At 35.6% G+C, this 14,995-nt stretch overlaps 1 protein-coding gene across 3 annotated transcripts in view; it reads right to left on the reverse strand.

Moving 5' to 3' along the window:
* Positions 1 to 7,314: 7,314 nt before the first annotated feature.
* ASZ1 (ankyrin repeat, SAM and basic leucine zipper domain containing 1) overlaps positions 7,315 to 14,995 on the reverse strand; it is a 64,240-nt gene continuing 56,559 nt past the window's right edge. For 2 of the 3 annotated variants that reach the window (XM_012512147.2, XM_003261238.2), the window contains 3 exons: positions 12,686 to 12,791; positions 11,426 to 11,539; positions 7,315 to 7,843 (listed from right to left, as the gene is read on the reverse strand). In XM_012512147.2, the coding sequence (XP_012367601.1) occupies positions 7,691 to 7,843; positions 11,426 to 11,539; positions 12,686 to 12,791 (373 nt within the window). In that variant the 3' untranslated portion in view covers positions 7,315 to 7,690. The remainder of the gene's footprint in view (positions 7,844 to 11,425; positions 11,540 to 12,685; positions 12,792 to 14,995) is intronic. The other variant, XM_012512146.2, reaches the window with a different exon arrangement.

The following is a 14,995-nucleotide window of genomic DNA, read 5'->3' on the forward strand; positions in this document are numbered from 1 at the left end:
GGATATGAAATTCTGGTTTGAAAATTCTTTTCTTTAAGAATTTTGAATATTGGCCTCCACTCTCTTCTGGCTTGTAGAGTTTCTGCCGAGAGATCAGCTGTTAGTCTGACGGGTTTCCCTTTGTGGGTAACCCAACCTTTGTCTCTGGTCACCCTTAACATTTTTTCCTTCATTTCAACTTTGGTGAATGTGACAATTATGTGTCTTGGGGTTGCTCTTCTCGAGGAGTATCTTTGTGGCGTTCTCTGTATTTCCTGAATCTGAATGTTGGCTTGCCTTGCTAGATTGGGGAAGTTCTCCTGGATAATATCTTGCAGAGTGTTTCCAACTTGGTTCCATTCTCCCCGTCACTTTCAGGTACACCGATCAGACGTAGGTTTGGTCTTTTCACATAGTCCCATATTTCTTGGAGGCTTTGTTCATTTCTTTTTATTCTTTTTTCTCTAGACTTCCCTTCTCGCTTCATTTCATTCATTTCATCTTCCATCGCTGATAACCTTTCTTCCAGTTGATCGCATCAGCTACTGAGGCTTCTGTATTCTTCACGTAGTTCTCGAAACTTGGCTTTCAGCTCCATCAGCTCCTTTAAGCACTTCTCTGCATTGGTCATTTTAGTTATACATTTGTCCAATTTTTTTTCAAAGTTTTTATCTTCTTTGCCATTGGTTTGAATTTCCTCCTGTAGCTCGGAGTAGTTTAATCGTCTGAAGCCTCCTTCTCTCAACTCGTCAAAGTCATTCTCTGTCCAGCTTTGTTCCGTTGCTGGTGAGGAACTGCGTTCCTTTGGAGGAGGAGAGGCAGTCTGCTTTTTAGAGTTTCCAGTTTTTCTGCTCTGTTTTCTCCCCATCTTTGTAGTTTTTTCTACTTTTGATGTTTGATGATGGTGATGTAGAGATGGGTTTTTGGTGTGGGTGTCCTTTCTGTTTGTTAGTTTTCCTTCTAACAGACAGGACCCTCAGCTGCAGGTCTGCTGGAGTTTGCTAGAGGTCCACTCCAGACCCTGTTTGCCTGGGTGTCAGCAGCGGTGGCTGCAGAACAGTGGATTTTCGTGAACCGCAAATTCAGCTGTCTGATCGTTCCTCTGGAAGTTTTGTCTCAAAGGAGTACCCGGCCGTGTGAGGTGTCAGTCTGCCCCTACTAGGGGGTGCCTCCCAATTAGGCTGCTTGGGGGTCAGGGACCCACTTTAGGAGGCAGTCTGCCCATTCTCAGATCTCCAGCTGGGTGCTGGGAGAACCACTGCTCTCTTCAAAGCTGTCAGACAGGGACATTGAAGTCTGCAGCGGTTACTGCTGACTTTTTGTTTGTCTGTGCCCTACCCCCAGAGGTGGAGCCTACAGAGGCAGGCAGGCCTCCTTGAGCTGTGGTGGTCTCCACCCAGTTGGAGCTTCCTGGCTGCTTTGTTTACCTAAGCAAGCCTGGGCAACAGTGGGCGCCCCTCCCCCAGCCTGGCTGCTGCCTTGCAGTTTGATCTCAGACTGCTGTGCTAGCAATCAGTGAGACTCTGTGGGCATAGGACCCTCTGAGCCAGGTGCGGGACACAATCTCCTGGTGTGCCGTTTTCCAAGCCTGTTGGAAAAGTGCAGTATTAGGGTGGGAGTGATCCGATTTTCCAGGTGCTGTCTGTCACCCCTTTTTTTGACTAGGAAAGGGAACTCCCTGACCCCTTGCGCTTCCCGAGTGAGACAATGCCTCGCCCTGCTTTGGCTGGGCTCACGCGGGGTGCGCTAAACTGACTGTCCTGCACCCACCATTTGGCACTCCCTAGTGAGATGAACCCGGTACCTCAGAAGGAAATGCAGAAATCACCCGTCTTCTGCGTCGCTCAGGCTGGGAGCTGTAGACAGGAGCTGTTCCTATTCGGCCATCTTGGCTCCACCCCCCATTTTTATCTTTTATATTGTATTTTTACTGTACCTTTTGTATGTTTAGATATGTTTTGATATAGATACCAGCGTCTTACTTCCCCAAAATATTCAGTACAGTAACATGCTGTACAGGGTAGTCTAGGAGCACCATAAAGCCTAGATGTGTAGCAGGCCATACCTCTAGGTTTGTTTAAATACACTCTGTGATGTTTGCACAATGACAGAATTGCCTAACGATGCATTCTCAGAATGTATCTCCATCTTTAAGTGATGCATGATTGCATTTACTATTTTTAAATATTTTAATTTGCAAATCTTTATAAAGTATTCTTTATTCTTACACTTTATAACCTTATGTTTGCTGTTAATCAAAAATGTGATAAACTTGCTCATATTAATGGTCTTCTAATTCCAAATTTACTATCTTACATGAAAACTATCCTTACTAATACCAGATTTTAAAACTCTCTTAATTTCTCTTTAAATTTAGCAGTTATTTTACAATAATATCTACAATTAAACTTGTTTTCAAACTTAGGTTGTCGAGTAGGCATTTTATAGTTGGTTTTTTCATAATCTACTTTTGTTAATATGCCAATTTTTTACCTCTTGAAATCTTGGAATTTTGGGGCTTGAAATTGTACATATCATTGAATTTTTATGTATATACTCAAGCAACTCCTGGACAGATCAAGAAAAAATATTTCCAGTATCCTTCTTTCCCAGTCAATACCTACTTCTCAGACCTAGCTACTACCATCACTTCTAAAAGTTTTGCCATAAATAACGTTTCCCTATTTTGAACTTATGTATAAATTCATAATATGTATGAAATTTTGTGTTTGGCTTCTTTTGCTCAGTATTATATCTGTCCGATTTGCCCATGTTTTTGTGTGTAGTCATAGTTTGTTCTTTTTTATTACTATGCAGTATTCCATTGTCCAACTATTGTGTTATTTATCTGTTGCAGTTTTGGGCTATTAATAAACCTACTGTGAACATTCCTGTACATGTCTTTCTGGGGAAGTGTGAACTCATTTCTCTAGGGCATATATTCAGAAGAACTGCTGGGTCATCAAGAAAACATGTTTAGTTTTAATAGATACTGCCAAATGGTTTTCCAAAATGGTTTTTCCACTCTGTGATTTAAACTAGTAATGTATGAGTTTCAAGCACTTTATCCCTACTACCACTTGGTGTCATTCTTTTTAAATTTTAGTCTTTTTGATGAGTGTGTAATGGTATATTTCATGGTGGTTTTAATTTACATTTCCCTACTGACTAATGCTGTTGACCATCCTCTGGGCTAAATTTGGCCCATGGGTTGAAGGATGCTGACCCGTGCTCTTGCCTAGCCTCACTGGCCACTCTTTAATTTCCTTTCCTGATTTTTCCTGTCTCCCTTCCTTGGAATTTTGGTATCCTAGGATTTACTCTTCTTCTTTGTCTACATTATTCCCTTAGGGATCCAGTCAGGTCTTCTTATCTCTAAAGTGACAACACCCAAATTTTTATCTTCTGCCTGTGTCTCTCTCCTCTGAATTTCTGACTAAAATACTCTGATTATTATAAATTACTCCCTTCTCATCTCTCCTAATTGTTTTTGTCTTCTCAGAGAGTTCCTTATTTCGGTAAATGGCAACTCCATTCTTCTGGTTGCTCAAGCCAAAAAGCTTGAAGTTATCTTTGACTATTGCTTTTCACTTAGAACTCACATTCAACCTGTTAAGTAAATCCTATTGGTTCTATCTTAAAAATGTGTCTTGAATTCAACTGCTTTCACTTTCCAATGTTAATTCAAGCTACCATCCTCTTGCAACCTGGAATATTGCAGCAGCTTCCTAACTAGTCTCACAGCATCCACACTGGTGCCTCTAGTCCATTTAAAAATAACAGCACAGGCCGGGTGCAGTGGCTCATGCGTGTAATCCCAGCACTTTGGGAGGCTGAGGTGGGCGGATCACAAGGTCAGGAGTTCAAGACCAGCCTGGTCAATATGGTGAAACCCTGTCTCTACTAAAAATATGAAAAAAAATAGCCAGGTGTGCTGGCAGGCACCTGCAATCCCAGCTACTTGGGAGGCTGAGGCAGGAGAATTGCTGAACTCGGGAGGCGGAGGTTTCAGTGAGCCAAGATCACGCCACTGCACTCCAGCCTGGGTGACACAGCGAGACTCCATCTCAAAAATAAATAAATACATAAAAATAATTTAAAAAAGCACATTTTATTGCTATAGTGATATTTGTACCTCGTGGTTTTTGTTCTGGAATAGTTTTCCCCCAGATATCTGTATGGCTTACTCTCTAATCCTTTATGTTCTCAAAAGTTCTGAAGTTTGAGACATCTTCTCTGACCACTCAAAGTACTACTTCTACCCTGAACTTCCTATTTCCTTTTGTCTTGTCTTCATAGCACTTATCACATCTAATATCTTATGCTTTATCTGTTGGCTTATTTCCATTAGAAGGTAAGTTCCACGAGGGCAGGGATAATCGATTTCCCAACATCTAGAAAAATGCCTGACACATAAGTGCTCAGTAAATATGTGAGTGGATGAATGGATGAGTGCTGGAAAGAGCATGGGACTTGAAGTTAAACTGACTGGATTAAAATCCCAGCTTTCTTATTAGCAGTGTGAATTTCAACAATTTACTTCAACTGTCTCTGAAACTAATTTTCTGTAAAATAGGAATATATACCTCATGGCCCTGGCCTATGAACTAAATGTAACATTTATGAAGTGTTTGCCATATATTAGGCATTCAAATGGTAATCTGTCCATCTCTGTCCTGAGCCTAAGAAACCATAATAGTTCTTTACAGTATAATCAGTTTATTTTTGAACAACACTTCTTTTTTTCAAAAGAAAAAGTTGCAGAAATGTAGGTTTGAAGTCACAATGCAGTTTTTTTTTTCAAAAGCAACTTGGAAAAAATAATTTATGAAATAAATGTCAATATATAAATACTGTAATAACCCAATAGAGAAAAATAATGTATTTTAAAATGAACTGTGAAACTACAGTATGCAGAATACAGGGCTTTTAATTCTTTTTTATTTTATTTTATTTTAATTTTATTATTATTATACTTTAAGTTTTAGGGTACATGTGCACAACGTGCAGGTTTGTTACATATGTATACATGTGCCATGTTTGTGTGCTACACCCATTAACTCATCAGAAAGCAAAAAATATTTCAAGTGTGTTTAATTGAGTAAAAAAAAAAAAGAACCCAATTAAGATAGGAAATAATAAAGGTGGAAATGAAATAAAAATTTTAAAATGTAGTTGACCAATAAACCCAAAAGCTGATTATTTGAAAATATTAACAAAATTAATAAATCTCTACCTAGATTATCAGGATTAAAAGAGCCTCACATTTGTAACTCTGTGACATTAGACTGAGGTCTGTAAACTACAGGTTGGTGGGCCAAATCCAGGCAACACCTGCTTTTGTAAATAAAGTTCTATTGTACCAAAGCCACATTCATTCATTTATGTACTGTATATAGCTGCTTTTGTGCTATAACAACAGAGTTAAGAAATTTTGACAGAGACCACATGTCTTGCAAAGTCTAAAATATTTACTATCTGGATCTTTACAAAAAAATGTTTGCTGACCTCTTAACTAGAGGAAACCCAGTATGTAAGTTCTTTTTAAAAAAATGATTCTATTTCCCAGGGAAATAAGAAGCATGGCCATTATTTTAAGAATGAGATGTGGAGGTCTCAGAAGTTTGAGGAAAGAGCAGCGCAAAATAGTTATCTGGTAAAAAGGTTACTGAATGTTTCAGAGAAATGTAATAAGTGTACCAGAGAAATGTAGTAAGATTGACAAAGAGCACTAAACACATCACTTAAGGATGGTGGCAAGATGGAACAAGTAAGCATGCTTCTCTTTGAAAGATACTTACATCCTTAAAATAGATTATTTGTGTTCCAGAGTTGGTTCTAAAGATATAGGAGCATTTTCTAATTCGGATTAATTTAAAATTGAACACCAACTAATTTTAAAAAAGGTTTACTACTTTCAAGTGCATAGAATTAAAACTCAGTTGACAACATTTGTATCTGTGGTTCAGGGAAGTCTCTAAGGGAGACTTACTTTAAATCCTCTTCTTGTTTGAAGAAGAGAAGAAAAATGATTTATACTGAGTTATGTGTTACAAAAGAATGGATATTCCAGAAGCAATAAATGCCTCCTTTCCCACAAAAAGCACTGTAATCAGGTGAAATAATCAGAGTAGGAAGAGACTTATGCTCTAGATGAAATAACCAATTTTAAATTACATGAAAAATAATAATTCTATTGATACTTTACCCATAGAAATAACTTCACTAATCACAATGCTGCTGTACTTATTCTCAATCTGTAATCTAAAAATCACACTGTATTTATCATGGAAATAAAAAATCACCATTTTATGGACTTCTGTGACAAATCCTTTTGGAAAGCAAATATTTTATAAATTCACATCTTCACAGTTTGTCCTAATATTTGCGAGATGGTTTGGTTTTGTCAGAAGAAAAAAAATAGTGACCTACCCAGCCAATAGAAGAAATATCATTATCTTTAAGATGAACTGAGGTGAAAAAGACCATCATAAATAGATAATCTGAAAGTATGTCATTTTCTGAGAGTGCTTTTTTATTTTTTAAAAAAGGAAACTAAAACTAAGATTTATTAAATGTTTTCTGTTTACCCAAGCACTGTGCTGGCTGGGAGTGAAACACCGTATGTGTTAAAAGAAGTACCTTTAGAACTTCTAAGACTCATTTAAATGAGGAAATATCAGCAAAAAAATATGCCTTGCTATTTAGCAGTTAGGTTAAAATATGGCCAATTCTCAAGAAAAGAATGATTGAAATCTTGTGGTTTTGGTATAAGCAAGAGCAGAAACTGCTACTAATTATAGATCCTTATTTATAGTTCTTCCTTTCCACAATTCTTTATCTTTGCTTTGTGTACTTCTCAAACAACTGTAGATCAACTGCATCTGTTTAAGTATGGCACTAAGTCAGGCAAGATTTAAATACTATATTCTCTGCTAAATTGGGCCTGCCTTTTTATTAACTTCACTTTAAAAATCTGAATATCATGTTTGATTTTGAAAAATAAATCTTACTTTAGATATGCTAAATGATATGTCAAATGCCATTCACTTTTACAACATTCCTAAGAATGTTATATAGTATGTATGTTCCCCAAAGTGTTTTACATAAAAAATTCCAATGTATTTTGTACTTTCAACACTAGTCTCTAATTTTTTGCTGTTTTAATTTGTATTTAAAATACTTTTCCTAAGGATTTAATCCACATTCAAAACTTTAACATTTTACCTTTATCCTTTGTATTCTCTCAGATACTTTCAAAATTAACAATTTCCTCATAATGTAATATAACAAAAAAATCCAATAAAAATCCTTATTATGTAATAATGGAGGGGGAAAAAAGAAATAAAAGAAAGCTCAATTTATGAACACTTTACAAATTCTGTACGATTCACTATGACAAATGAACACACTTTAAAAAATGTCAAGGTATTGGTTCTAACTTTAATTTTGAATGTGATTTACATACGATCAAGCCAAAAAATTACTTATACTTTACTGCCTAATCACAATTAATATAAACATAACAAATTGTATTTATAAGTCAAAGTAACAAACCACTTTTTTAAAAAAAATCTCCACATTGTCAAAATTTTTCCTATGGAATATTGGCAAAGAATGTAAAGTTATATTGTGCTGCAAATAGTTAAAAGCAATGATTTTTGGATGGTTCAATAAGATGTGTATATATAACTTAAAACAAATATTTGGGTTATTTTCTCTGGAAAGTTAGCTTGCAGATGAAAAGAAGAAAACCGAATCCGCATACTGCAATAGCTGTCCTCTTCAAAATTCTACTATTCCATGTAGATACTTCTTCCCTTAATTGTATATGAGTTGGATCATTTTCCCGTTCATTTTGCAACTAATATTTAGTATGGAAAAAGAAAAGAGTTACTGTACAATACATTAATAAAACATTTTGATTTAAAAAATATCATAATATCCATGTTAATTCAATTCACTTGATTTAGACGTAGGCAACTCAAGATTCCCATGGAAGATTTAAAGTAAACATATATGTCTGAAAGACAGTCTTTCATTAGCATCCCATTACTGTAAATTATTAGTTTTACATTAAAAATACATACTTTCATAGATGATCACATTTTAAAATGGTGTTTTTATGTCATGAGACAAAGTAACTTTAAAGTTTCTGTTTTACTTATAAGGAATGACAATTGATATTGATTTGCTTGTGCATTAAATATTAACATCTTATAAGAAAGTGAATCACTATTATAGCAAACCTAAAACATGAAATTTAGCAAAAACGAGAAGATCAGAAGCTACTAGTAGAAACTTAATAATTTATTTAAATATAATTGCAGTAACAAATGTCAACAAAAACTTAAGTGGTTCTTTTAGTAATTCTCAGCAATGAAAGTATAGTACCCAGTCAGTTTATAAATTCCCACAGATACAAATTTCTTGCTTAAGAAGCTCCCTTCTCCCCTACCTACTGTGTGTGTGTGCTCAGTCTGTGTGTATCTGTGTGTGTGTGTTTCTGTGAGAGACAGAGACAGAGACAGAGAGAGAAGGGGGAAGTGAGAGAGAGAGAAAAGGCTTAAAGAGGGAGGGCTGAGAGGAGAGGGATGGCTTTTGGGGGTGGGGCAGGAGAGAAAATAAGCAGAAACCAAAGATCCTTGAAAGATAAAAAGAATCAGGCACATTTATGGAGTGATATTTACTAGAAACATCCTGTGCTGGAGTGATGACATAAATACTTTCAACATCAGCAGGAATAATGAATTCCAAATTCTACAGTGTAAATATTTAATTAAAAAGCTTGCAAAATTAATTTTAAATTTATAGCAGAAAACCAGACTCCAGTGCCAATCTCATTAATACCATATTCTTGGTCTAACTTCCAAATGGCTTCATTCAGCAACAGATTCCTTTTTGACACTGATGCTCCATTTACTGAATCCTGAGACAGTCATTCCTTTTATTAACCAATTACTTAGAATGACCCTTTCTGACAGGAGCCTGTCAGTGTGTTGGCTTGAAAGAGAGTGATGTGGTGTTAAAGTCTAGTCTTGACCTCTCCCACCCTCTCTCTTTGTTACCTCCATACACTTATCTGTGATAACTCATGTTTCTTAAAAAAAAAAAATCCCTTCGATTATTATTGGTAAACTCTGAAATAATACAAGCTTAACAGGCGTGATGGTGTATTTCCAAATCTGGAAGCCTTCATAATTCCCTAAATCAAATCTCGTTATGATGATTACTACTTGTACAAGACTAATCTGGAAAAACCAACCCACTAGCTTGCTCCAAAATTAAGACTTTCTTGCCCAAAGAACTGTATTTGCCATTATTATAAACTAATACATGTTTTCAAGGGTAGTTCTTATATAGAAATGCATAAATTCTAAATAGAGAAGGGTCACAGGAAAAAGGTCTTCTATTTAGCTAAAGAACAATGAAAATTCTCTTAACAGGTATGCATTATTAAAATAAATATTATGGTACCTGATTGAATTGTGTATACTTTAGAGTCAGTCAGTTTCTATAGCAAAGTTTCTTAATTTCACTCATTTAACAAAAATATGTTTTTCTAATTTCATTTTAATTCTATACACACACCCTTACCCCTCACCCCCATTTTTTTAGGTCATCTTGGAGAAACCAAATTAGTAAATAACCCTGAAGCAAATATGTTTTAGGAAATTTCCTACACTAAACATTAAAGGCTGATGTTTTGCAAGAAGTATCTTTATACATATGCTTCTAAACTTCCCTGGGATACCCATGAAAAATAGCATGTTTAAGTAGAATCAGTTCCTTTCCTTTGATTCTTCTAGATGAGATATAATTTTTGGATCGTCAGCAAGTTCAGGATGTAGCTTGTGTAGCACAGGTGCCTGACATATAGCAGGCAGTCTTATGTTTGTTGAATGAATAAATGTCAGAGACAATACAATTTCTAAGATGCCTTTTTTCTTTGGAAATAAATTATTTTCTACAAGAATTCTGAAACATAGTGCTCATTTCCCCATTTAAAATGCCCTTTCCCAGCTATTATTTTGTATAATAGAATTTGCTTCACAACTTTCTTCTCACTTTAAAAGACTCCTTTTGGGCCGGGCGCAATGGCGCACACCTGTAATCTCAGCACACTCGGAGGCCGAGGCAGGCGGATCACTTGACATCAGGAGTTTGAGACCAGCCTGGCCAACATGGTGAAACCTCATCTCTACTAAAAATACAAAAATTAGCTGGGTGTGGTGGTGCATGCCTGTAGTCCCAGCTACTCAGGAGGCTGAGGCAGAAGAATTGCTTGAATCTGGAAGGCAGAGGTTGCAGTGAGCCAAGATCGCACCACTGCACTCCAGCCTGGGCAATGGAATGAGACTCAGTATCAAAAAAGAAAAAAAAAGACTCCTTTTAACACATTAATAGCTAGAATGACAATTTATTAATACTTGGAACATGTATAAAATCTATTTTGAAGAAAAGAATTTTTTTGATAAAATATTAATGAAAATGTTCAATGAATTTATGGGTTGAGGCTATATAAATAATGTATAATCTAACCTTCAAATCAGATATTTCACAGAAGCTTTACAGACATCAAATTTATTTATTAAACAGATAAAGAGCTCAGAAGTGAGCTCTTTGGTCGACTGGAAGTGTTTTTCTTTATTATCCATCTCCAACAAAGGTTCCCATTCCAACAGCTTAGATTTTGTTATAGCCAATTTTTTTAAAGTGGAAAAATCACCTGTCCTTAAATACAGATACATATTTTTTATATATTGTAAAAAACCAGAACCAAAGAAGTCCATACTCTTTAGAAAACAGTTAAATTATAAAAATATTACAGAGAGTCTGAACAATTACAGGGGTATTTCATCCACAATCGTGTCTCTTTAACAGAACCAATAAATACTTCATTTATTTTATCTGTAAATTTACATGTAAGTAATAACGTACAAATATAATTTCATATATTTAGCTGATATTGAATTTTCATTATTTTTTCAACTGCCTATTATTATAACAATTGGTATAGCATAATTTATTAAGTTATTATCCTAGTATAGAATACATATGGTACATATAATTTGGGATAAAATACTATCAAAAGATACAAATTTTTAATAGTACTTGGCACATCCTGCCAAACTGTTTTTGAAAGGGCTTGTGTTCTCACATAAGAATATCAGTTTGGTGAACTCTAACTAGAAATTGGTAGTGATACGTTTTTCCCTGCTAATTGAAAAGATAAAAATGACATATTCTTCTTTTAGTATGCATTTCTTTAATGGCCAACAAAGTCTGTTTCCTATGTATATTTCTTCCTTTGGAAACTGTCCTTTTTCCCACTTGTCTAAGTGTTCCATTTGTTGCTCTTACCAGAATTGCTTCATTGTCTAACACCTTTTGCTGTAAATCATTTCCCGTCGTTTTTCCCCTCCTTTTAATGTTAAATACATACCTTTTGAATTAGGTCTTTTAGTTTGCAGACTTCTTCACTCAAATCTTCAACATTATTAACTAATTCTTCACAAACTGAAGTAAAATTCCGGGGAGAAGCCCACTCCAGTGTTATCTGTTAATATTTTCAAAAGTTCAACATTAAATAATGGAAATAACTTTCTACAACTTCATATCCACAAAGATTATACAACATTCTTAAACATTAGATTATATAATTGAAAGGCATTTTTTTGTTTAGGATAAATACTGACACCAAAAATAAGTAATTTTATAAAACTATAATCAAATGGGCTTGCCAAATGCATTTCCTGAATATATGTATATATAACTTTCTATATGGAGATTAATATTAGTAATAACATTTATGATGAACAAATCAGTTCATGAAGGTTTTAAAAATGATGATTCTCATATTAATTGATGTTATATAAAAATCACTGGAAAACAAGTGCATTAAAAAATTTTCACTAAGACAAACAGCTAAAACCTAATCACATGAAATAAGCTGCTTTTGCAGGCCACTTACACTTTTTCTTTCTTTTTTTTGAGAAAGTGTCTTGTTCCACTGCCCAGGCTGGAGTGCAGTGGTGCAATCATGGCTCACTGCTGCCTCAACCTCTTGGGCTCAAGTGATCCTCCTGCCTCAGCCTCCTGAATAGCTAGGACCACAGGTGCATGCCATCATGCCCAGCTAATTTTCAGCTAGGACTAGAGGCACATGCTATCATGCACAGCTAATTTTTAAAAATTCTTTGTAGAGACAGGGTCTCACCATGTTGCTTAGGCTGGTCTCAAACTCCTGGCCTCAAGCAATTCTCCCACCTGGGCCTCCCAAAGTGTTGGGATGACAGATATGAGCCACCATGCCCGGCCACTTACACTCTTCCTATTCTAAATTTATTAAAAAATATTTTATTGATACGCTTTTTAAATAACACACTGTTTTGTTTCCATTTTCACTTGGGTCTCCTGTCACTTTATATTTTAAACAAGAACACATGGTAAATTCAATACATGGATCAGTTTAATTTTTGGTCTGACTTGTTTTCTTTTTCTTGAGGGCAAGAATACAAAGTTTTAAAATTAGTATGTAAAGGAGTAATATTAAACAAATTGACTTATTTAGATCTTATGTGATTTTGCAGAACAAATGATATAATTTCAGCAAATCTGTACTATTTATTGAATTATCATGAACTTATCTGGAATGTTCTTCAGTGTTCATACTTTTCTTCACTTAATAACTTTTGTAGAATACCTTTTGAGAATTTACAGGTAACTCAGTAATAACATTCTGTACAGCTGTTATTAAATGGCCACACTGTTTATTTAATTTGAGAAGAAAGTTGAGGAACTCATCACCACTAAAGAAAGGAAACAAACAAACAAGCAGGAATTACTAATAAGAGCAATTTATTTCATTCTACTAAGCTAGTTACTGAAAATCTAATCATAAAATTAGATTCTTCCAAAAGAATTCATGGAATAGCTAATACAGATTAGGTACTGAAACAGGCACTGATTATAAAAGAAAAACAAACCTCCAATCCCGAGGATCTTAAAGTTCAGGATAAGATGCAGATATACAATTACAGCTTTATTATTCACAGGAACACATGAAAGAGGAAGATAAAATAACCAATATTTGAGTAGCTATTATGTGAAGACACTGCACTAGTTATTTTACATTTGTTATTTCTTTTGATTTTTCCTAACAACCCCTATAGGATAGATGTTGTTAATACTATTTTATAGTGGAGACATCTAAAATTCAGGGGGAATGAATTTAATATCACATGAGAAGGAGGGAATAGGGAATTAGAAATGCTTTACAGAGATAATACTTGAATTGAGTCTGTGGTTGAAGAAAAAGTTTGCCAAGCAGGTAAGGAAGAGATTCTGGATAAAGAGAATAGCAGGTGCAAGAGTACAGGGGTAAAGGTCATTAAGGTGTAATTAAAACACAAATTATTGAAAAGTAGTAAGAGAAAAGGCTGGATATAACCATTTATTAAAAGAACTTTTGTGTCAGCATAAGGAATTGAATTTTACCTTTCTGATGATGTAGAGTTACTAAGAGATTTTTAACAGGAAATTTGAACATTAGACTTTTAGACTTTTAAATGAGAATGTTTATTTGGAGAGTGGTGTGGATAAAAGGAACACAAAAATAGAAGCAGAATAATTAGGCAACTAACAGAGAAATGCATCCAAGAGATGATGAAGGAAAACTTAAACTAAGGATCTGGCAGTGGCAGTCTTACTGTGGGAAGGAGGTAGAGCAATGGCTTGACAAACCTTTAGGAGAATAAACTGAAAAACTTGGTGATGGATTGTATGTAATGGAAGAATCTACGATGATTCTCATTTTTTTTTGGTTTCTATGGAAGGCAGTGCCGCCAAGCAAGGAACTGAATTTGGTGGTGCATGGTGGGGAAAACAGTGGGATAAAAGAAAACATTATGGCATAATAATTAAGAACACAGGCTCTTGAGTCAAGAGTCAATGTGAGTTTGGATTCAGCTTCCACACTTATTAGCTTTAGGATTTTGGGCAAGAATAATCTTTTTTTTTTTTTTTTTTTTTGGAGATGGAGTCTTGCTCTGTCACCCAGGCTGGAGTGCAGTGGCGCAATCTCGGCTCACTGCAAGCTCCGCCTCCCAGGTTCACACTATTCTCCTGCCTCAGCCTCCCCAGTAGCTGGGACTACAGGCACCCGCCACCACGCCCAGCTAATTTTTTATATTTTTAGTAGAGACGGGGTTTCTCCATGTCAGCCAGGATGGTCTTGATCTCCTGACCTCGTGATCCGCCTGCCTCGGCCTCCCAAAGTGCTGGGATTACAGGCGTGAGCCACCGTGCCCGGCCAAGAATAATCTTAAGCCAAATGTTTCCATATCTCTAGAGTGGAGACAGTAGGACTCAAGAAGACAATGTACATAAAGTACCTAGGATTGTGCCTAGTACATAGCTGGTGTTCAAGCAAACATAATTATGATGACTGCAATGGTGAGGAGACATGCGGGTGGCAACAACCAGTAAGTGGTAGAAAATGGGGGTCTTGCAAGGGTATTTATTCTGGGCTCTAAAGACTCATGAAGATAGATACAATTCAGAGTTGGTGAACCTCAATGTGAAAAATATACATCTTTATTTTCACTAACCTCTAACCAAGATTCAGTCTTTCCTTCAATTGTGAAGGTAGCACAAACACAGTAGTATTAGAGATGTCTCCAACAGAAATCAAAACTATGATCATGAAGAAGACCATAGGACGTATCATGAAGAAGGGAGTGTTGATAGGGGTGGAACAGAAAAGCCACTAAAGGAAATGTAGCCTGAGAAGTAGAAGAAAATCAGTAGTTAAGAGTTGTTATGAATGGCAATGAAGGGGATGGATTCAAAGGAGAAAAGATTAAGCACATTAAGTATACTGATTTTGGCAATGAGAAAACACTGGTGACTGGATTAGCTTCAGTGGCAGAAGCCAATTTACAGTAGAAACAACCAAGAAACTTAACCCAACAGAAAAGTTGGTCAAGGCTATTTGAACAGAGAATTCAGAGAA

Source organism: Nomascus leucogenys, chromosome 13, assembly GCF_006542625.1.
Source record: "Nomascus leucogenys isolate Asia chromosome 13, Asia_NLE_v1, whole genome shotgun sequence".
NCBI lineage: Eukaryota > Metazoa > Chordata > Mammalia > Primates > Hylobatidae > Nomascus > Nomascus leucogenys.